General features: G+C 48.1%; 1 protein-coding gene across 11 annotated transcripts in view; it reads left to right on the top strand.

Moving 5' to 3' along the window:
* The window catches only part of Ankrd27 (ankyrin repeat domain 27), a 57,796-nt gene that overhangs the window by 13,968 nt on the left and 20,187 nt on the right, over positions 1-23,641 (top strand). For 10 of the 11 annotated variants that reach the window (XM_023721516.1, XM_023721507.1, XM_023721506.1 and 7 more), the window contains 17 exons: positions 5,067-5,177; positions 6,483-6,639; positions 7,394-7,548; positions 7,994-8,053; positions 8,138-8,191; positions 8,279-8,344; positions 8,435-8,511; positions 9,137-9,258; positions 9,771-9,849; positions 10,774-10,906; positions 15,628-15,723; positions 16,426-16,550; positions 17,023-17,105; positions 18,248-18,363; positions 19,560-19,652; positions 21,395-21,592; positions 23,556-23,615. In XM_023721516.1, coding sequence (XP_023577284.1) covers positions 5,067-5,177; positions 6,483-6,639; positions 7,394-7,548; positions 7,994-8,053; positions 8,138-8,191; positions 8,279-8,344; positions 8,435-8,511; positions 9,137-9,258; positions 9,771-9,849; positions 10,774-10,906; positions 15,628-15,723; positions 16,426-16,550; positions 17,023-17,105; positions 18,248-18,363; positions 19,560-19,652; positions 21,395-21,592; positions 23,556-23,615 — 1,785 coding nt within the window. The remainder of the gene's footprint in view (positions 1-5,066; positions 5,178-6,482; positions 6,640-7,393; positions 7,549-7,993; positions 8,054-8,137; positions 8,192-8,278; positions 8,345-8,434; positions 8,512-9,136; positions 9,259-9,770; positions 9,850-10,773; positions 10,907-15,627; positions 15,724-16,425; positions 16,551-17,022; positions 17,106-18,247; positions 18,364-19,559; positions 19,653-21,394; positions 21,593-23,555; positions 23,616-23,641) is intronic. The other variant, XM_004636823.2, reaches the window with a different exon arrangement.

Genomic DNA, 23,641 nt, shown 5'->3' with positions numbered 1-23,641 from the left:
ACCCATTCACTATAAGGTCAATCCTTTGTCATTTCCATTGTACTTTAGTTACTATATTTTCCACTGAAATTCCCTCTTGGTTCTTTTTTTTTTTTGGCAGAACGGGGGATTGAACTCAGACCCTTGCCCTTGCCAGAGAAATACTTATTCCACTGAGCCATCTCCCCGGCCCCCATGTTTGATTTTAAACATTAAAGTAGACAAAGCAATGCAGTGAGCTCCACATACCCTTCATTCCACTTCAACACAAGGGTTACAGCAGTCCATTTGGTTTTATCTCTATCCAGCATCAGCCCCTGGGTCATTTTGAAGAAAATCCCAGAAAATTATGTAAGATAGATGTATGGGTTCATCTGCAAATATGTTTAGGGTTGTATTTTTAAACGATAAGGCCTCTTATAAAAATATAACCATAATGTCACAACCTTAGCTGAAGTTTCTCAGTATTCTTTAGTATTATCGAAGAGCTGGTCATTTCAAATTTCCTGAATTATCTAGCTGAGTTTTGCTCTACATTTGGCTTGTTCAAATGAAGACCCAAAAGGGATCTACAACTGAAGAACTATAAAGGAGTTTTAAGTCTCTTTTGTCACCATTTTCTTGTGCTAAAATGAAATTCACGGGCCCGAGGAGACGGCTCAGTGGAATAAGCGCTTCCCTGGCAGGCGCAAGAGCCTGAGTTCAATCCCCGGTTAAAAAAAAAAAAAAAAAAAAAAAAAAGAAATTCACTAAGCTACATGTGCTGTAAAATTTGATCAGTTTTGATATGCTTTAAAGACTTGTTAAGCAGTAGATACGGTTTATTTATTTATTTAGGTGGTACCAAGGATTGAACTCAACATCCCCAACCCTTTAAAAAAATTTTTTTTTTTTTATTATTTTGGGTACCAGGAATTGAACTAAGGATCTTGCACTTGCCAGGCAGATGTGCTGCTGAGCTATATCCCTGGCTTCCCCCAACACTTTCTTCTGTTTTGTTTTAAGAGAAGGTCTTGCTAAGTTACTGACTTCTCCAGCAGGCACTTTTGATCCTCCTGCCTCAACCTTGTAGAGTGCTGAGATTACAGGTATGAGCCACTGTGCCCAACTATGGTTTTTTTTTTTTTTTTGGTGATACCAGGGATCAAACTTGGGATCTTGTGGTTGCCAGGCAGGCACTTATGCCACTGAGCTGTATCCCCGACCTTTTTTTTTTTTTTTTTTTCTTCAACGTATAGCTTCTCCTTCTTTTTCTTTTCTTTTCTTTCAGTTCACTTAAGGAAAACCCAGGTCATTCTACTTCTGCAGTTGTAGTCTGGCCCCATGTTCCTGAAATTGGTAGTTAAATCCAGTTCCTGATCTGACTTAGTTGTGTGTGTGTGTGTGTGTGTGTGTGTGTGTTTCTGTGTGTTTGAGACAGGGTCTTGCTATACAGTTCAGGCTGGCCTTGAGCTTACTTTGTAGCCCAGGCTGGTCTCCAGCCCCCCCTCCATGTGCTGCGATTACAGGCATGTGCCACCACACCCAGCCCAGTTTTGATTTTTAAACATTGTATACCCATTCACTATAAGGTCAATCCTTTGTCATTTCCATTGTACTTTAGTTACTATATTTTCCACTGAAATTCCCTCTTGGTTCTTTTTTTTTTTTGGCAGAACGGGGGATTGAACTCAGACCCTTGCCCTTGCCAGAGAAATACTTATTCCACTGAGCCATCTCCCCAGCCCTTCCCCGCCCAGTTTTGAGGAGAGGGCAAGGCTACCTCACAGATCAAGTTGTCTTCTCTGTCAGCAAGTGCTTCCTATTTTGTTGTCAGGGATTGATGTGACCCTCCACCTAGTTAGCCAGGTGTGGTGGGCGCATGCCTCTAATCCTACCAGGTAGGAGGCTGAGGCAGGTGGACCATATGTTCAAGCCCAGCCTGGGCCATTCAGCAAGACCCTTTCTTTAAAAATTGAAAAAAAAAAAAAAAAGTGTCCCCTGCCAGAGGACAGTATTCCTGAAGGCTCCAATGGAGGGTGGTGTACCAGGTTTTACTTCCACTTGCCTCAAGTGAGTAGCAGATAGGGTAGGGGTGAAGGAGGCAGCTGGAATTTGAGACCACAATCTTTTTTTTTGTTGTTTTTTTGCAGGCTCAGCCCACTATCAGGGCAGGGCTAGCATAGCATGTGCTGGGGATTGAACCGTGGTCCCCTACGCCTGCCTAAGCTTGCGTAAGCAGGCCCTTTAGACCACTGAGCTATCTTGCCAGCCCAACAGCTGGAATTTGAATCATGCTCCATGACTTCCTGGCTGTGTGACCCTGGACAAATGTTCACTCATGATCCTCCATTTTCTAGTCTGTAAAATGGGGCTAACACAGAAACTAGGCAGTTATTGAAGTTATAGTGTATAGACCGACCATACAGTATGGTGCTTAGCATATAGTGACATTCCAGAAATGGGAACCTCAGCCCAGAATTACAGAAGCCTGTTTAGATGATATTGCTAACAACCTCTCTTCTTACCTTTAAAGAGTGTAGACTATGGCAAGCCATTTATAGTGGTTAAAGCTTGGTTGTAGGTATCTGGATAATAATTTGTATTGTTTTGTTTCCACCTTTTGGAATGTTTTGAAGGGCAAGGTCCTTAACTACCTGTCCTGGTTCTAGCCTGCCCCTCCTGGAATGTGGCTGCCGTCTCCAAGGCCAGGGCAGGGGCTGAGGAACAGGCAGTTATCAGCAACCTTGCTTCACCCGGCACTTGCTGGCCTGCTCAAAGTATAAAGTCAGAGCCTAGTTCCAAAAATCATTGAGTCTAAGTTTTTATCTGAGCTTAATGAATTAAATGTTTCTTGGATGTAGCACATGATTGGATCTTGCTTCTTGATCCGTTCTGCCAGCGCTGCTGCTGCTGCTGCTGCTTTTCCTCCATTTTCCTCTTGTCTTGGCTCTTCCTCTTTTTCTACTCTTCTTCTTCTTTCTCCTTCTCTTCTTCTGTTTGTTTTTTTGAAATAGGATCTTATAACTCAGGCTGGCCTTGAACTCGTGGCAATCTTCCTGCCTCTACTTCAGACTGGTGCTGGGATTACAGCATTTTTCATCATGTCCAGCAAGTCCATTTTCATTGGACCACTAACACTGAGGGATATAACTGACATACTGACTTCCTCTTGTCATACTACTTTCCTGTTGTTGGTTTCCTTTTTTTTTTTTTTTTTTTTTTGCGGTACTGGGGATTGAACTAAGGACCTTGCACTTGCCAGGCAGGCACTTATTCTACTGAGCTATCTCCCCAGCCCTGGTTTCCTTTTTATCTCCTTTTGTTAATTGCTTGCCTTGCCTGGTAGACACATGGAGTTGTAGTCCTTGTTATCTCTTTCTAGAATGTCTTTCAGAACCTTTTAGAGTGCAGGTTTGATGTTTATGGATTTCCTCGGGTTTTTATTGTCATGGAGGTATCTTATTTCTCCATCAGTTTTGACAGCTAGTTTTTTTTTTTGATTCATCAGTCTGGGTTGGAGGTTTTCTTTTAGGGCCTGAAATACTTCACTCCTGAGCTCTCCTTGATTTGAGAATTTGTGTGGAGCAGTATGCTGTGATTCTGATGGGCTTTCCTTTATGGGTGATTTCTTTTTTTCTAACAGCTTTAAATATTCTGTCCTTGTGTGAGTTTCTGTTTACTATTGTAGGCCTTAATGTGCAAGTTCATGATTGTTTTGGTGGAAGGCCTGATCCCTGGAGGTTTTTTTTTTTTTTTTTTTTCCTGTATCTTTTTCTATACCATCTCTTGAAGCTTAGTAATTTCTAATATTTGGGTCAGTAAGTCTATTTTGGAAGTGGTCCGAGGGTGGTTTATTTCTCTGCCCAAGCTCCTTAAACGAAGGCCGTCTAATGTGTGGGTGAACTCAGCCAGGACTGATGGCTGGTGACTTTTATTCCTTAGTGCTCCACAGACCACCAGTTAAACCCTCAGGACGTGTGTACTGCTTTAAGAGCTTGGATTACAACAAGGGCAGTGCCTGCCTGAGGGTCAGGTTAGATGGTGGTCCCAGGGCTGTGCTTGTCCCGGGAGCTGGCTTCACACTCCTGACATGCTCCCAACCCCGTTCTCCACATGCAGACACTGAGGGAGGACTGGGCGTGTGTTCAGGGGCCTGGCTGGAAGGCATAGGCCCAGGAGTACCCAGGCTTTCTGCCTCTTGGTTTCTCTGTTAGACTGCCGTAGTACTCAGGTTCTGTGGGGCTTTTCTGCCTTGACCGTCTTCCTTTTTGGAACACTTGCATCAGAGATTTCTGTTCAAACTTAAGCTCGTCAGCTAATCCCAGGTCTGGCCATGGAAGAAAGCCCCTTCCTACTGCTGCACTGTGCTGCTGAGGTGACATCTTGCCAGTGTGGTGGCTGTGGTCTGGTTTTTTTATGGGTTTTTTTGAACAGGGTCTCCCTGTGTAGTTCAGGCTAGCCTTGAGTTTACTCTGTATCCCGGACTGGCCTCAGATTATACATGTGCGCCACCATGCTCAGCCCAGGGTCTGTTATGCATATTTCCAATTGATGCTGTCCCAGAGGGAGAGGGTGGTCCCCTGAGATATCTGAGATAGCCTCTGATGGAGAACTGTTGCCATCGCCGTTGCCGTGGCTGTGACCGTGGCCTTGAATTTACCTGTGCAAACCGTCATGGCAGCTGTCTCCAGCGTGAAGCATTACCTTTCAGGTGGTGGGATCACGCGACCTTTTTCATTTCCCTCTGTCCCCTCCACCTCCCACCCCCATCCCGCTCTGCTTTGGAGTTGGACTGGTGGCAGCAGAGGGTCCCTGGGATCGGTTGTGGGGAGGGACTCAGCGAGGATGGGAAGGAGCCCAGTGTCTCTGAATCTGGAGCTAGGAACTGACCTGCGCCTCTTTGTCCCCTCTCGCCTGGGAGCCCTGATGTCTGCTTTCATCACCACCTCAACAGAGGAACTCAGCTAGCAGCAACAGCGGGCCCTTTGGCCAGTCTGCCTGCAGGCCTGCTGTGGTTCCAGCCCAGTGGCTTACATACCTTCTTGGTGCTGAAGCCATATTTTTGTGCCACCTCCTCCAGAGCTCCCCTCCATTGTTTTTTCCAGGTCTTAGTGCCCTGCAAAGGAAGCCTGTCCAGCAGTGTTCAGTCTACGTGTCAGTTCGAGTCCTACATTTTGATACCTGTGGAAGGACATTTTCAGACCTTAAATGGAAAGGTAGTTTCTTGGGGCACTAGGTTTGTGCTGGGGGCTGGGGGAGGGAAGAGAGGCCTGTTTCTTGGCCTTGTGTCTCTACTGAGTTAAATGACTGTGCTGACTCACATTCAGTACCCAGTGGGAGGGCCAGTAGAAGGATGGGTGGGAATGGTGCCCACCGGGGACCCTGAGTGGCTCTGGAAGGTGGGGAGGGCCAGTGTTCTCCTGGGCGCCCTCTTCAGTGAGATATATGTCTGAGCAAGCGCTTTCTTCTCAGTGTTGTGGAAAGCACTTTGGTTTCTCAGCCAAAAAGTAGACATGAGGGATGAATTTTTCTTTTTAAGCCATTTTTTTTTGAAATAAGTTTGAACCCACAAACGGTTGAGGAAGTTATGGAGAACTCTAATACACCCTCTCTCTAGACTGGCTGACTGGATTTTGCCACACTTGACTTACTTTTCTGAATCTTGCCAGAGTAAGTTGTAGATAGAGCCCACTCAACACAGCTCCATGTGTTTCGCAAGAACAGCATTCTCCTACCTAACTCCTGTGCAGCAGCCACACTCAGGGAGCTGCACGTTGAGCGGATGTTCTCCAACTCCCTATGCACGCTGTGCTAATTATAATACCCCTTATACCAAAAAGACAGACATTTCTTCTTCACATCCAGGACCAAGTAATGCATTTAGCTGTTAACATCTTTTTACTTTCATTAGAAACAGTTCCTCAGCCTCTCTGCGCATCTCATGACACTGACATTTTTGTTTTGTTCTGCACACTCCCTCAGGGTGGGTTTGTCTGCTGTTTCCTCATGATTAGATCATGGGCAGGCGCTTTGGGTAGGAATGGCATGGCAGGGCTCTTTTATCTCTCTGAGTCTATCCTGTCAGGAGGCACGTTGATCTCACTGATGGTGGTCATTTGGAACATAGCTTTTGTTTTGTTTTTTAATGTCTTTAATGGAAGCAGGTAGGTTCCGAGAGGGGGAAGTTCCACTCACAGTCAGGGCTGGCTTCCTTGCCCAACCTGCACATGGGCAGGGAAGCCACGCCACACCACATTCCTTCTGGGGCTGGCCCTGGGACTCAGCTGCTGAGTGGCGGTAGCAGAGGCAGTGGTACCAAGAGCGCTGCAGAGGCAGGAAGCTGTTTTCCTGTGGAGGAGCTGCTTACTACAGCTGTTCTCCCCTTCTAGTTTAAGTGCCCTGGCAAATGCACCTTGAGTGAGGCAGTAAGGTCTGGTTGAATGCCCTCCTGGGGGACAGGCCCAGAGGGAGGTCAGTGGCTGCCACTAGCTGCTCGTACAGTGACGGCTTTCTCATTCCAGGATGTGTCTATACAAGGAAACAGGATTAAATTAGGAGCTGGTTTTTCCTGTCTTCTCTCAGTGCCCATCCTCTTTGAAGAAACATTCTACAATGAGAAAGAAGAAAGTTTCAGCATCCTGTGTATAGCCCATCCCTTGGAAAAGAGAGAGAGTTCAGGTATTTGAGGAGAAAAATCCTTTTCTCCTGATTTGGAGGAATGTGTACGTGGAACTTTTTCCTGATGTAGCTGTTAAAAAGTGAAAGGTCATAGGAAACAGTGAGGAGCCCATTAGAAACCTATGTCACTGTTGATTAGAATTCCCCCAGATCTTAATCAGCGTCATCTCCAGTGCAGGGGTGTGGATTGGGGCTGATGTGTGTGGTGCTCCAGGAGGTACTGTTCACATGGACCCTGAGACCTGTGATAAGTATGTGATGTGAGTGTCATGCCTCAGCTGTGCACAGGAGTAGCTCTGGCTTTGTCTGTGGGGCTGTTATATTCTTCGCCAGCCTGGCCGTCATGCTTCTTTAAGATCTCACTATTTTTTAAAGAATAATAATTCTTCCCTTGCCCCAGGAAATCAAGATAACATAATGTCAAGTGAATTCTTAGTGAAACTCTGTCAGGAAACAAGAGCTTCTTCACCTGAGGTCCATGACTCACCTCACGAAACCCCAGATAGTGTGGATTTTGTCCCAAGGAAAGGCCTTGAGAAGACCATGCTCTTTGGATCCCAGGCTGTCCTATATAACTAGGTTGTTTTGGGAAAGTATCTTGAAATAAAGGGCCTTCAATTTCTCATCACTCCCTGTCATCCTCCCTCACAAGATGGAGCCCTAGATCCTATGAGAGCAGGACAAGGATGCAACATTTCTCCTCTCAGGAGGCTGCAAAGGCTTCCACCAGCCTGCCCCTCTGTCTCTTTTTCAGAAGAGCCTTCAGCTCCCTCAGATCCCTTTTCCCTGAAAACCATCGAAGATGTAAGAGAATTTTTGGGACGACACTCTGAGAAATTTGACAGGAGCATCGCCTCTTTCCACCGAACCTTCCGAGAGTGTGAAAGAAAGAGCTTCCGTCACCACATAGTCAGTGTCATGTCTTGCTGTGTCTGTCAGGCCAAAGTTCAGAGCCCCAGCCCCTCTCAGTTTATTCTCCAGCTTTACTAGGTGTTATCTCCCCCATAAGAAGCTTGGTTTAAATATTTCTCTCTAACTTATAAAAGTGATATAGGCCACTATAGAAAACTTGAATATCCTGGAGAAGTTTAAAACATAAAGACTATTATCACTTCTGTTAGCCCCATGGGCAATTTTTTCCCTACTTTTAATGCATAATCACCTTTTAAAAAGTTGAAAAAACAATCATGAAAATTATTTGATAAAGCTTGCGTTACCCCTTAAAGCTTGTTGTCGTCCAGAAAATACATTTTGTGGCATGTTTTCCTGGGGCTGGGACAGGTCTCACATTCAGGCCCAGGTGTCTCTGGCCTGTGGTTGTAAGCAGGACCTCTGTCTGCTCTGTGTCACACAGGACTCGGTGAATGCCCTCTACACCAAATGCCTCCAGCAGCTTCTGAGGGACTCTCACCTGGTAAGCAGTGGGGCTTCCCAAAGGGTTTGGGGGTTGCTGGCCTGAGAGTCCAGGCTCTTTAGCCGCCCTCCTCCGATCCTCTAGAAAGTGCTTGCGAAGCAGGAGGCCCAGATGACCCAGATGAAGCAGGCAGTAGAGGTAAGGAGAGGGGGACGGCAGCATCCTGTGGCTCTCCTCCCACCTCCTGCTGGATACGCTTCCTGAATGGCACCCTTCATTTCACAGATGTATGTCCACCACCATATTTATGATCTCATCTTTAAATATGTGGGGACCATGGAGGCAGGCGAGGTAGGTCCACAGTCCCTGCCCTCGTCCAGGATAGAAGCCTTACAATGTGCTTTTCAAGACTTTTGAAGCCTCATTAAAATCTGTTATTAGGATGCCGCCTTTAACAAAATCACAAGAAGCCTTCAAGATCTCCAGCAGAAAGACATTGGCGTGAAACCTGAGTTCAGGTGAGAGTTTGTGCTGCCGCAGCGGCTCTGTGTCCTCAGAGGCTGGGGCCTCATCTTCTCTCACAGCTGGGCCTCTCTCTCAGTGGCAGTGATGGCTGCCGCCTTGACGTGGTTCCCTCTGAGTGTTATAGTTACTTGTGACCATAGGAAAAGGGCTGAAGTTGACTAGATGCTGTTTTGTAGCTGTCCCCCTTCTGCAGCCAGCAAAGCAGCTGATGAGCAGCTAAAGTGGATGCAGTTTTGTCCACCTGGTCTTGAGGTGGGCTCTGCCCATGTGGTGTCTCTCCTCATCTGCCTGTCTGAGGGAACCCTGCCATAGAAACACACAGGGCTGCAAAAAAGGCTAGTGTTGATGTTTACTGTCCCAACCCCTTGGGCTAATTTCCTCTAGGGCTCAGGATTTTTATTTAGTGCCAAATTTCTGGTGCAACTTTGTTACCTGGCAGTCTGAATGGGATTTAAATCCATTCTCTTTTGCCACTGGCTTGAGCCAAATTACCTCTGTCTTTGTTTTCATTGCTTGTGGTCTGATGTAAGAAAAATAGAACCTGAGGCATATTATTAGAATGAAGAAGGGTGCTTCCTCCATGGTCTGAAGTTGTCACGTTTCCAAATTATTTCACAGCTTCAACATCCCTCGTGCAAAGAGAGAGCTGGCTCAGCTGAACAAGTGCACCTCACCCCAGCAGAAGCTGCTCTGCCTGCGGAAGGTGGTGCAGCTCATTACGCAGTCCCCCAGCCAGAGAGGTTGGTGCTTGGGGCAGGGCCTGGGAAGGGCCAAGTGCACAGTCCAGACTGGGGCCCCTGCCTGGAAGTGGCTGTGTCTTGAGGGGTCCTTTAGATGCAGCTGAGGTCCAATGTGAGTGCTTTGGGGAGAGCTGGGTGAGGCATAAACAGGGTGAGAAAATAGTGACAGAGAAGCAGTGGCCTCAAGAGTGAATCAAGCTGGTGGAGGGTCCAGGCACGTGCTCCTCTGTGGCTACGGTCACTGCCTCCCTGGGCTCTTTAACCTTTAACAGGGTGGTAAGACCTGGTTCACTTGGAATTACTGCCTTTTGCACATGTTGTCAAAATGCTGTGCATTCTTTTATTTCCTTGTTTCTGACATCTATACAGGATGTTGTAAGGGCACTTGTGTAATTGTGCTTCTCATCTTGTGGGCATGTGGCTTTGTGGGTTCGGTGGCAAAGGGGGAATTTGTACACTTGCCTCCCATTGGAGTCTCAAGATGGCTTTGAATGTGTGTTCTCCCCTTGCAGTGAACTTGGAGACCATGTGTACTGATGATCTTCTCTCAGTCCTGTTATATTTGCTGGTGAAAACGGAGATCCCTAACTGGTAACATTTTTGTTGTTGTTGTTAAAATGCTATTTAAAAGCAGCAGCACCATGCACTGTATAGTGTCAGTGTAACTCAGGGATAGCCACTTCTGGTTGTGCATCTTTTTTTTTTTTTTTTTCCTAAGAAACAGTCTCGCTGTGTAGTTAGACTGGCCTTGAACTCGCTATGTAGCCCTCGCTGATCTTGAAGTCATGGCTATCTTCCTGCCTTAGCCTCCGAGTGCTGGGATTACTCGTGTGCACCACCATGCCTGGCTCCTAAATGTGCATCTTATAAACAGGTTGCTTGCCCTCTCCCCTTTCCTCCCACTTAGAGATGGGGAAACTGAGGCCCTGGGAGCTTTATGTTTTCTGTCCTGGATTGTGCAGTGACGCTGTGGCTGAACAGGAAGCTGACCCCAGATCTTTCTTGCCATAGGAACCCACAGTTCACTTTACAGTAGTCAGCTTTCTAAAAGCCAGCCCGTTTCAGGGAAACAACAGGTGGTTTTCCTTATCCTAATTACACACACTGGGGGCTGGCCAGATAGCTCAGCAGACTAAAGCACCTGCTTAGACCGCAGTGGCCAGGGTTCGATCCCTGGCATGCTGCGCTGGCCCCACCCCCGAGGGGCAGTGAGATGGCGATTGAGACTGGGTGTGGTGGCGCGTGCCTGTAATCCCAGCGCTTGGGAGGCTAAACACAGGCAGATCACTATGAGTCCAATCTACGTAGTGAGACCCTGTAGACCCTGTACTAAATACATTTAAAAAAAAAAAACTAATTACATACACTGTGCTGCGAGCTCACAGTGGGAACTATGGTGGTTGCTCCCTTACTTGACTTACTGTAGGTATTTGATTATTCAAAGCAGGAGCAGTACTTTTTGTGGAAATATTAACTAACTGTTCCATGATTAAACTCTTTCCTTCTTTGTGGCAGGATGGCGAATTTGAGTTACATCAAAAACTTCAGATTTAGCAGCTCAGCGAAGGATGAACTGGGGTTCTGCCTGACTTCAATTGAGGCTGCGATTGAATATATTCGGCAGGGAAGCCTTTCCATTAAGCCACCTGTAAGAGCACACACTTCCCCTCCCCTTTGTAGGCGTCGTGGCAGCTCTGACAGCCTTTGGGTTGTGTGTGTGTGTTTTCTGACAGTGTCCAAAGAATGGGGCCTCAGCTGCTTGAGGGCTGTGATCCTTGATGACCACCCAGGAAACCTGAACATGAAGCCCCTTCTTGCTTGTGAAAGTTGCTGGGCTATCGGTGGGCTTCACACAGTGAATATCATTAACCCCTGTTCATCTTCAAAAGCACGTGCGTGAACAAGGAAGCCAGAGATGGTGAATGTGGATTTTCTGATTCCATGTGTGCGCTTTACGACTCAGAGGCCTTCTTATTGTCTGCTTGGTAGATCGGTGAACTTCGGCTGAAGGAGCTAATTCTGTTTCTGTGTGAACTATGGGAATCTTGAGCCATGTTTGCATTGCTGGCTCTCTTAGTCACTGTCCCCATCACTGGGACAAATTTGGTACCTGATGCTTGCAGTTAGTGGAAGAGAAGAGGTTTATTTTGAGCTCACGGTTTTAGCCTATAGTTGGCTGGCTTTGAGGCAGGAGGGCACAGTGGAAGAACCTGGGCCGAGGAGAGCTGCTCACTTGGCACTTAGGACGCACAGGGAGAAGAGAGGTGCTGGGGAAAGAGATGCGCACATTAGTGCTGCCTCTCCAGACGGACCCCACCTCCTGCCAGCAAGGAGCTATAGCCCCGGTAATCTGATCCCCTTCTGAAAGCCCTGCCTGTGCCCACGAGGCCCTTGTGGGACATCTAGATATAATCCATGATGCTGGTGTAGTCTGCTGCATACCAACCAGTGAAAATTAATAGTCCTCAGAGAACTCTCAAAAGTTGAAGCCTGTAAAGTGAAGAGATTTCTGCATTACAAACAATGAATGGTGAGAACTGAATATGATTTGGCTCAAATTCTCCGCTGATATTAATATTGAGTTACAGTCCCCAGAAAGCCCATCATCTGCCTGACCAGATGTGCACCCTCAGGTGACAGCAGTTCCAATGAATTCTTTCTTCATTACCATGAGGGCATATTCTCCAGACTTTTCCCTAGTCATGCATGTTACCTACCTAATTATATCATATACTGTTTCTCCCCAAAAGATGAACCTTGTTTTCTTCTGATCAGAAGACTGATATTTGCTAATAGATAATATTTGCAGTGGGGGCCAGAGGTAGCTTATTAACATTTTGGCAAATACCTATGTAGCTATAATTGTATTTTGCACCACGATGTGAGATCATGCTCACTTGTCTGCGTGTAATCTGATGGTGTTCTGGTTAGCAGTGGAGTGTTAGTTTCTGCCCTTCTCTGGGGCGTGACAGGATCCCCCACTCCTCAGAGGCTGGTGAGATTAGCAGCTGCCCCTCCCTTCACAGATGTGGCTGACTGTGGCTCTTCTGAAGTTGTTCCTGTCTGCCTTTTCTTGTCTCCATCTCTGGGGGGAAGTCACAGTGTAGAATGCACGTGTGTGCACGCCTGTCTCCGCGTGCCTTGTGTGTGCAGAATGAGGATAGCTGTCCACTCCCGTAGTTGTGAGACGGTCTTCCTTGGAACCGTGTTCTGTGAGGCCCTAGCAGCATGTGCTATTCTCAATGTGTCTGGAGTGGTTTTCTCTGACGACCCTGTCTTGTGGGTCTTTTCTCTTTCTCCTGCTCTTCCATCATGCAGGGGAATCGGCCTGGTGCTCTGCGATGGGGCTGGGAGCACCCTTTGTCTTCTGGAGCAAGACATCCATTACTTAAAGTTCTTGTGTCCTTTTGCTGCCCGTTGATGTGGCCATCCTGCCGCTGTCTTTCTGAGGCACTTAGGAGAGTTAACACTTGAAGGCCTCGAAGGCCTCAGCCAGATTGGAAGGAGGCTGCAGATCAGAACTAGGGAACTTCCCTCTCCTGCCTTTATTCCAGAAAGTGTTGCATGTGTTCCCTCTTGTGCTAGTGGTAGTTTGAATCCCACACTTCTCTTTAACCTTTGGCAAATCTGTTTGTTGCTTTAGGGCTCTGTCCATTTTTCCATCAACATGGGTAGACAGCGCTGCCTCTTTTACCCATTGGTAGATTGTTGTCAGAATCAAACACATTAGCAAAGGGCAACTTTTGAAGCATCCAGGTGTTCTGGTGCCTTGCTTGCTCTCCTGACACCCTGAACCTGGGGTGTCTCTGTTTCTAGGTTCCCCTGTTTATTCTGTACGGTCATCCACAAACATGGGGTTGGGCTTAGATGGGCAAGATGGGACACAGCCCAGAGCACCTGCCTTGTCTGGGGTGTCTGCCCCAGTGCTGCCTTCCTGGATGCGAGATCTTGATTCTGGTGGGTGTCGGGGCCATGGTGCATCATCCTCCTGGCCTGCCTGGGGTCTGTCCCTGGGCATTGAGTGAGTCAGCCCTGAGAGATGGCCTCCACCTGTACTGAGCTTGGCCTGTTGTTGATAGGCCAGGTCATGTGGCTTCCTTGTCTTTTGTGACACTGACACTGAGATTCTGTCTGTGCCAGCTGCCTCTGCCTTAGCCACTGACTGGTTCCTTTAGGCGGTGCAGTTCTGTGTAGGGAAAATGTGAGGTCAGTGCAGTGTCATGGCACTGCCTCCTGGGGGGAGCTCACGTGTGTCCACACAGGGGCAAGGTTTCTGAAAGATGGGAAGCGCTAAATATTAGTCAGTTAAATAAAGTTTTACTTTCAACTCTTTGTGTAGTAGTTTCACCTAAATTTTCTCCCAAAGATATAGCCACACTCAAGATGACCATGAGCTTTTATTTATTTATTTATTTTTTTGAGACAAGATCTTGCTATGTTTCTAGGTAGCCAGGTTGGCCTTGAATTCATAATCTTCCTGCCTCAGCTCCCTGAGTGCTGGGGTTGTTGGTGTGTGCCACCATGCTAGGCTGACCGCACATGTTCTTTAAGCATGTTCACAAATGAAGGCTTTAGTTTTTTTTTTTTTTTTTTTTTTTTTGCGGAACCAGGGATTGAACTCAGGCCCTTGCACTTGCCAGGTAGATGCTTACTCTACTGAGCCATCTCCCTGGCCAAGGCTTTAGTTTTCTGAGAGAAAATATTACTGAGATAGCTCCAGCTTTATCTTTGTTCATCAGGAAAACAAGGGAAAAACCTTGAAACAATTTGTAACTCCTTGTTCAGGTTAATTCTTGTTCTCCTCCCCTCTCTTTTCTTCCTTTCTCTTCTTTTTCCTTTCTTTCCTTTTTCCCTCCCCTCTCCACACCTTTTCCTTCATCCTATCCCCTCCTCCCTTCCTTCCATCCCCTCCCCTTTTTCTTGCCTTTTCCCTTCTGTCTTTCTCTCCTTCCTGCCTTCTTTCCCTCTCTGTTTCCCTTCTCCTTTCTTTTGAGACAGGCTAATGTAGTCCAGGCTAATCTTGAACTCACTGTGTCACCCAGGCTGGCCTTAACCTCATGATCCACCTGCCTCAGCCTCCCAAGTTCTGAGATTATAGGTTTGCACCACTGTCCTCAGCTCTTGCTCCAGTCTTGCCTACTTCCGACCTTCCTCACTGTCCTGAGTTCCTAGTAGACGCTATTTATCTGTTTCCCAAACAAGTCTCTGCTGATGTGCTGCTCACACCCTTCTGACTGCTCACTGCCCCTAAAGGTTCAATCCTGGAAGACCTACTTTATCACTGCCCTTCAGACAGCCACCCCGAGTAGAGGAGGGAGCCCAGGATTGACCTCAGCAGCATGCCTTTGATGTTTCTCCAGCCCTAAGCTGCTCAGCTGTAAGTCACCATGGAAAGCAGATTGTGTGTGCTTTATATAGCACCTAGCAGCTGGGGGCTGAAGTGCCTCACTCTGAGGTGCTGGTCTTTGTCAGGGTAACCCTCCTGGGGGCGGGGTGGCGGGAGGGACCCTGCTTAATGCAGGAGCCCAGAAACGGTCATACCTGACGTGCTGTTGGCCCCACCTTAGGCCACCTCAGAATCTAGAGGACTGTAAAGAGAGCACCTCACCCCCACGCCACCCCCAGTTTTATGAGGGTTTGTAGGGTTATTCCTCTAGCACCTGGCTGGAGAAAATATTTACCTTTGGGTCCCACCAGAAAGTTTAATTCACCATGAGACAATTTAGTTGCAGGTGCTCAAGTGAACACTGCATTATCTTGCTAGAAATGGTTTCATAAAGGAGGGACACATTTCTAGATTTTTATATCCAAGTGGACATTACCTGCAGTATGAAGATCTGGATTTATTAAATGGGGCAGGTCTTTGAAACCTGAAAAGTGGTTAGAGATGAGAGGATCTGTCTGTGTCGGGAATCCTTCCCTGCATCTTCCTGGACTCTGGTCCCCTGGGTGTGGCATCTCTTTTGCTGAGTACATTCACACACCAGCAGGACCCCCCTTCTGTTGGCTGGCACTGGGGAGTAGTAGACACCAGCCTGTGTGATGGCTTCCTGTCTGGACCTCTGGTTGGTGTGGCAGGGGATGGGTAAGAGGGAGGGAGGCCAGAACAGTCCAACCTTCCATTTGGTGGTGCATGTGTGTGACATTCCGCACAGAGATGACACAGTCCACACCGCATAGCCAGAGCCACCCCGTCCCAAGCAGGCAGCCAAAGTCAGGCTCCATTTCCAGCTGAGCCTGCTCCTTGCCTCCTCGAGCAGATCCAGGTGTGGGAGAAGTGGCCCTGATCCTGTTCTGCGATAAATGGCAGGGAGTACTGCTGGGCCCTCCCCGAGGCAGTGTCGGTGGGATGAAGTTTGTTTTTTCCAGCAGGAGTCAGAGGGCTTTGGCGACAGACTGTTCCTTAAACAGAGGATGAGCTTACTGTCTCAGATGACCTCAACTCCCATCGACTGCCTGTTTAAGGTAAGATACTGGGATGTCTTTATAGACAGAGATGTCTTGTCTTCCTGCTTTGTCCTGGTCTGCTCAGCAGTGCCTCCCCAGCTAGCTGCAGCAGAGTTCCTACGTCCTGGGCTGAGGGAGCCGCTGTCGCTTATGCCAGTGCGTGCGTGCCCTGGGCCTGATGCAGCGTCTGATTCTTTGATGGTATGATCATGGGCACAGGGAGGCAGCTCCCTGCTCAGTGTGCCAGTGCCCGCAGGCAGCTGTGGAGGGCTGGGGAGACTGGACCTTCTAGGCAGCCTGCTGATGCTGCCAGAGGGTGCGTCCAGCAGTCACAGGGCCATGCTCCTGGTTGGTATCAGTGTGACCCCTTGCTCATTGTACCACTTCTCTTTCCCTTAAGCTGAGGCAGTATTCAAACATAAGAAGAAGAGGGCTAAGGTTTTTCCTATGAGGTTTAGAGATATAGTGTATGCTCCCTTCTATTGCTTTGGGAACTTTAACTTTTTTTTAAATTATGGAAATTTTCTAACATTTATAGAAATAAAGGGAGTAGTATAACAAATTGCTGTGTAGCCATCACCTGGTCTTTCTTCATGCTCATCCTACCCTGTCCCATCCGCCTAGATCATCTTGAAGGAACTCCTCGAGAGCGAAATATTCACACCTCCAGGAACAAGTGATTCCTACCATTGATAGAGCTGGGGATCTTGTCTTTTATAGCACATTGCATCCGGTAACCAGAAGGAAGTAGAAAGACTTCTGAGTCAAGACTGTGACAAAGACGCCGTCCAAAAGATGTGCCACCCACTGTGCTTCTGTGATGACTGCGAGAAGCTGGTCTCTGGGTAAGAGAGCTGTGTTGCGGGAGAAGGGGCTTCCAGGGGGACTTTCCACCTGTCTTCTATGCATTTGTGAGAGGGGCCTCTCCTCTGCCTCTGCTGTCATCTGTGACAGCTGCTCCTTGGGAGAGCCAGGTGAGACAGAGGATAGAGAGATGTCTGCACACCGCTGGGCTAGTGCAGGAGCTGCCTCTGCCCCAGCTTTAAAGGGGGCAATGTGAGTTTCTTCCGCTAACATTTTTGGTTTCAACAGGATATTATGCCAGGTGCTGAGGCCCAACAGGCCAGAGAGGCAGGGACACAGGAGCTCTAGACCTCGCTCCTCTCCTGCAGGACTCTGAGCAGGAGCTCCATGGTCCCTGGAACGCATCCTGTGATGTGTTTTCTGATTCCTGGATATTGACATGATGGCCTGGTCCAAGAGAGGCCTTACCAGGCCATTCCACTAATGTGCTTTCCTGTGTCTTCTTCATCCTAGGAGGTTGAATGATCCGTCCATTGTCACTCCATTCTCTAGAGATGACAGGGGGCACACGCCTCTGCATGTGGCTGCTCTCTGTGGTACGTGGCCTTGGTCTGGCGCCTGTGGTAAAAAGGATAATGCCAAGTGAGGTGGCCCAGCATAGCCTGGCTGATAAGGTGGTGCAGGGCGCTGCGTGGTGCACTCCCAGGGCTGGCCAGGGAAGAATAGTGAATGTTCCACAGATCTTGATAGCTGCCATGTGACCTCTGTGGCCATCATGTGGCTTTTTGTGCTAGAAGAGCATGTCCATGTGGTTCTTGCCCTGCAGACACTGCCTGACATGGCCCTGGGCCTGGGAGGCCAGAGAGAAGCAGCTGGAATCCCAGCTATGAGAATGGTCTCAGAATTATTGATTTGGGGTTCTTCTCAGTCTACCCTTAAAAAATAATTTTGAGCCAAGCTTGGTACTGTGTGCCTATAATCTCAGCTTCTCAGGAGGCTAGGCCAGAGAATCATGAATTCAAAGTCAATGTATGCAAAACATAATGAGCTCCCATTCCCTGTCACCTCAAAAATGCAGGTAATTTTGCTTTTTTGTTGTTGTTTTTAGACTAGATCTCACTATTCAGTTCAGAAAAGCCTTGAATACACTGTGTAGTTCAGACTGGTCTCAGATATATGGTGATCTTCCTGCCTCAGTCTCCTAAATTCAGGGATTACAGGTGTATGCCATCATGCCTGGCTTAAAATTGTTTTAATAGTGCGCTCTTGTGGTAGAAAACCCAAATTTTAATTTCCGAGCATCTGGAATTTCTGCATCCTATTGATGCAGAAATGTGTCAATTTTGAAATGAGTTTCAAAATCCATTTATGTTGCAAGGCTCCTTTTGCTCTGGACTGTGCTACTTTTTTTTCACTTGTCAGTGTATCAGAGCATTTCTCCTTGTTGATATTTTAGTAGCTACATAGTATCCCACCCTATAAACTGATGAACCATGGAATGTTCTGTGGCTGGCTGAGGCTCTTCTTCACTGACTTTAGTTGCTGAGAGGGAGGCGCCCACCCTTACGTGTTTTCTGAGTCAGCAGAGCCTAACTTGACATTTGCCCTGCCTCCTCGCCAGCAGCAAACAGATGTCTTGATGTGTCTGTTGCCAAGCCCTAAGAGGTGAGTAAGGTGCTGTGTGGCTTCATCTCAGATGTGGGAAGCTCCTCTCTCTCCTTCCTTCTCCACTCTGCAGGACAGGCTTCCCTCATCGACCTCCTGGTTTCCAAGGGTGCTGTGGTGAATGCTACCGACTATCACGGCTCCACTCCGCTCCACCTGGCGTGTCAGAGGGGCTACCAGAGCGTCACGGTGAGCAGGGGCCTTGGGAGCTTGCCTGTGCCGTGGCTCTGCTGCTGTGGGCAGCGTCTCCATGTGTCTCCTCCGGCCACGCAGGCAGAGTCATGGGGACGGAGTTGGAGGCACCTGCCTGGGTCCACTGAACCAAGCCGCGGGTTGAGACATAAAACTTCTGATCATCCAGGGGAAGAGAGAGGGCGGGGATGGAGGTGTTTTCTTTAATCTCTAAACTTTTGCACAGGCTTAAGGCAGTGGTATAGGCTTAATAGTAGCAGAGATTGAGTATCCCTTAGTCTAAATGCTTGAGTGTTGTGTTTATGTTTATTTTAGGTTTTGGAATATTGGCACATACATAATGAGATATTTTGGGAGTGGAAACTAAACACAAATGCAGAATTCATTTATGTTTCTTTTTAAAAAAAAATTATTCATGTTGGTATATGCTTATTCATGTTAATATATGATACTTACATGTGTTTTGGGGATTTGGCACATCTTGTAACATAGCTCAATCATTTTGACCCACCTTTCCCCTCCTCTGCCACTCCCTCATTTATGTTTATTTGATTGCTTGCAGCCCTGGGGATTAAATCCAGGGCCTTTACCCTGAGCTATAGTATCATCCTCCCGCCCTTTTTTTATGGGTGCCAGGAATTGAGCTGAGGATGTGGAGTTTGCTAGGCAGGTGCTATGCTGCTGAGCTGTATCCCCAGCCCTTCTATATTTTTATTTTTCAAACTTGTGAACCTCCTCCCTCAGACTCCCAGAGCCTTGGGATTACAGGCATGTGCCAGCAGCACACGGGGCTTCATTTATGTCTTTTCAATACCTTATCCACATACTGGAAGGCAGTCTTACACAGTATTTTAAGTGCACCTGTGTTTTGCCTTTTGTGCACCACATGCAATCAGGTGTGGAATTTTCCACTTGTAGTGGTGTGTTGGCACTCAGAAAGTTTCAGATTTTGGGAAATGGGGCTGTAGCTTAGTGGCGGAGCACTGCCTAGCATGCACAGGGCCCTGATTCCATCACCCCAGCACCATCAGACTGTGGAGTGTCTTGGAGTTGGGATTTTTGGACTGGAATGCTCAATCTGTATAAATATGATTCAAGGTGGGAACAAATGACCTTCTTCGCCCATGAGACTGACACAAGGACACATTTCCAGGGCCCTGCTGTGCTCACCTGTTGTCTCCTCTCCTCTGCAGCTGCTGCTGCTGCACTACAAGGCCAGCGCCGAGGTGCAGGACAACAACGGCAACACCCCGCTGCACCTGGCCTGCACCTACGGGCACGAGGACGTAAGTGATACCTGTCGTCCCAGGAGTGGCTGCCTTCCATCTCCATCACTCCTGGAGAAATGGGAACTTCTTGTTGATAATTGTTGGAACATGGAGTGTGTAGTATTTTTTTTTTTTTAATTTTTTTATTTTATTTGTTTATTTAGTGTGTGGCCAGCTCAGCCCACCAGGGGGCGGGGCTGGCTGGCATGTGGTGCTGGGGGATTGAACCGCAGTCCCTGTGCTTTGCTTAGCTTAGCTTGTTCTAAGTAGGTGCTTTAGACCACTGAGCCATCTCACCAGCTCGAGTGTGTAGTATTTTTAATTTCAGAAATTTAATGTATTACAGATGCTTTATTGAAGTAACAGAAACTAAAACTTAATTGCCCATTAGCTTACCCTAAAATTAAATCATTTTCACTCATTTCTGCTACCATCTGGTTCTTAACTTGGTGCATATTCAAATTTTCCATTTCATAAGTAACCTCTAGGAATTTTGTAATTTCCATTTCTGCCTACTATTTTACTATGCCTGAGTTATTTTTTGCTGTCTATTCTCCCCCCGCCCCCAGGAACTGTACAAAAATAGATCAGTGTGTGTGTAAACTTGAACCTGGGTTTGGGGTTAATGTATAAACATGAGATTACACCCTGCGCATTTTATGTAACATGCTTTCCCACCTCAATACTGTGTCAGCAAAACCCCTGGGTCAGTCAGCATAGATCTCACTTGGCTGACACAGCGATCCAAGTGCGCCGTGTCAGGGGTCTTTAAGCCTGCACACAGGTTCAACAACTGCGAGGAACACTCACGCTGTAGTCATGCCAGTCACAGCTGTGTTTATCCCAGTGAAAGGACATAGCAAAATCGCCAAAGGAAAAAGCACAGGAGTGAAGTGTAGAGGAAACCAGAGCAGAGCTTTAAATGGTCCTCTCTCTGTGGAGTCACACACGATGTGCTTTATTCCTGCAGCAGTGAGCCGTGACAACATACACCACGCGTCATCTCCCAGGAAAGCTTGTTAGGGACTTGGTGCCCAACACTTACTGACAGCTGGTCCTCTGAGCATCCTTGGCCCAGAATTCTCTACTCCGGGGAAAGCAGCATGTTCAGCATAAACTGCCTAGTAGTACAAAGTCGTTCAGGCCGCTCGAAGCATGCGTGTTGTCAGTTGAGGAACCATGGACCCCTCCCCACATCCAGGGCCTGAGGGCCACTGCAGGCCAAGGGAAATCTCATGAGCAGGCCTCTAAAGCAGAGCCGTCTCAGGCCTGCTGCAGTGACCCTGGCTTCTGCTTAGAAACCTCACAATTTCAGTTAGCTGTTTCTCTTTCTCTTTTTTAAAAAAATTTTTATGTATTTGGTACAGAGTCTCACTATGTAGATGGGACTCGTAGTGATTTTCCTGTTTTCAGCCTCCCAAGTGCTGGGATTCCAGGCGCATGCTGCCATGCCCAGCCTCAGTCACTATCTCAGCATGCCCTGGGGCCAGCACAGCACACGGGGATGGAACCCCAGCCACTGTGCTCTGCCTGAGCAGGCACTTTGATCTACTGAGCCATCTGGCTGGCCAGTCAGCTGTTTCTTAATGATGAGCACTTTTATTTTAAAAACAGCATGGTGTCCTGCTTGGATAACGCAGGTCCTGCTGCTGCACTTAGCTCGGTGCATGGATCTGGGTGGAAGCAGCACGTGGACTGGGGCCCTGCTGCCTGGGGCTTGGCGTGTTCCTAAAGAGCGCCACCTTCCCATTTCCTTGCAGTGCGTGAAGGCTTTGGTCTACTACGACGTGCAGTCCTGCAGGCTAGATATTGGCAATGAGAAAGGAGACACGCCTCTTCACATCGCTGCGCGCTGGGGTTACCAAGGCATCATCGAGACACTGCTACAGAATGGGGCTCCCACGGAGATCCAGAACAGGCTGAAGGAGACGGCTCTCAAGTGTGCGTTAAACCCAAAGGTATCTCTTCTCATCTCTGGGCAGCGTATGACTAAAAAGTCAGGGTCCATAGATTGGCCTTGCTGGGTGAGTGTGCCTTTGCCCGCACCCCCTCTGCTACATTTGGGACATTGTTAATGGATTTACTTATTTAGATTATTTCTAAACTTTACTAGCAGTTTTTCTCAGTGTTCTAAGAGCTGGTCCTGGCTGAGCTGGCCTGGCCTCTGAATACTGTGGGCTTCTTGCCAGCAGTGGACGAGGTGACAATGGGACCCAGGTGATTGGAGCAGAGACAAGGGATGCAGGAATAAGAGCACTACATGTCCTAGCTCTGTTTGCCATCTCTTCATCTGCAGCTTCTAGAAGCTTTATTTTCTTCTCTTGTTTTTTGAGACAGGGTCCCGCTGTGTGTAGTAGTAGCTAACGTTGAATTCACTGTGTAGCCCAGGCTGGTCTTGAACTCACAGCGATCCCCCTGCCTCAGCCTCCTGAGTGTTGGGACTATAGGCATGTGCCACCACACCTGGCTAGAAGCTTTATTTTCAGTTGGCCAGGGTTGAACCTCAGTGAGTGTAGTTTCTTCCCCCAGTGATGTGTAATAAGTTCGCATACCTTTTTCTTGTAGGGACTTCTGGAAGCATGATCTTGGCAGCCTGTATGAAAGTGTCCATTGCTCATGAGTGGGTGGGGAAGAGAACAGCTTCAGGGGGTCGGTTCCTTACGTCCCTCCCCCAGCACTGCCCTGGGGGGAGGGGCACTCTAGGAGCAGCAGGGGAAGCCAGGGCCGCTGCTTTCTGTGGGGATCTGTGGCTCATGGACGTGACTGTTGTACAACAGGGTTCCACTTGTCTGCCCGCACACAGATCCAACTTCCTGCCTTTTGATGTTTTACTGGCTCTCTCTGGTTATTTCCAATTCAGGGAGTTCCTTTATCTTATTCACATCTTCTTCCGGGAATAGCACAGTATTTTTTTTTTTTTTAATCTTTATTTATTGGGTACAGGGTCTCACTACAGAGCTCAGCCTCCCCAGCACTGGGATTACAGGCATGTGCCACCCTGCCCAGTTTTGATGACTGGCTTGGTGCAGGGCCCCACAGCATGCCACGTGGTACCAGGGGTCCAACGCAAGTCCTTGAGCTTGCAAGGCACGTGCTGGACCGTCGAGCTATCTTCCCATCCCTTTATTTATTTTTAAATCACTTTAAAAGAGGTTGACATAGAAAAAGCTGCATATTCCAGATGGACAACTTGATGCATCTGGAGCTCGGTGTGCCCCTGTGAAGTCATGCCCGCAGTCTATGCCGGATACATTGCCGTCACCAGCAGGCCCTCTCCCATTATTCATCACTGCTGTTTCTGTGTGTGGCCCCTTAGCATTAGGTCTGCAGGAACACTGGTTTGGAAGGGTTGAACCCTTGATCCTGGCTCCAGGGGCCTCAGCTGTGCTGCCCTGAAGATGTATAAGGTCCCAAGTCAAAGCAGCCAAGCAGACTGAGCCGTGCTGTCTTGGGCCGATGTTGAGACCCTGCAGCAGGAACATCCTCTGCCACCAAGGTTGTGCGGAGGCCTCTCTGCAGGGAGAGCTGCAGAGGAAAGAACAGAGTGCCTTCTTGATCTGACTCTGGGCTTTCCCTGCTTGAGGCCAGTGGGTCCCAGTAGGAGTGTCACACTTGATACCAGATAGCAGGCTGGAGCCAGAACCAGGGAGCTGTGAGACCCTGCCTACAAAGCTCTACCTCGCTGATGGACAGGAGAATGCAGTACGAGGGCAGGAAGCTCTGACTGTGGGGCAGGATGCTGTGTTCCCACTACACCGGGCCTTGGTTTGCCATCTGTCAAGGGCCTAGCTGGGCTGCAGGACCTCAGGTTCTTGCTGTACTGGTGTTCTGTGGGGACGAGGGGACAGAGGGGCTGTGGATGACATCTTTTGTTACTGTCCCCTTTACTCACTGCTTTTCATGCCCCCTGTGTCCTCTTAGATCCTGTCTATAATTGAAGCCCATCATCTGTCCTTTGAAAAGAGGCTGAAACCTTCTGAGGTGAGTCATCCAGGTGGCGCTGGCTG

The sequence above is a fragment of the Octodon degus genome, unplaced genomic scaffold (assembly GCF_000260255.1).
Source record: "Octodon degus isolate 3935 unplaced genomic scaffold, OctDeg1.0 scaffold00083, whole genome shotgun sequence".
Taxonomy (NCBI): domain Eukaryota; kingdom Metazoa; phylum Chordata; class Mammalia; order Rodentia; family Octodontidae; genus Octodon; species Octodon degus.
Note: the sequence above shows the minus strand (reverse complement) of the source record. Positions and strands in the feature narration are given on the sequence as shown.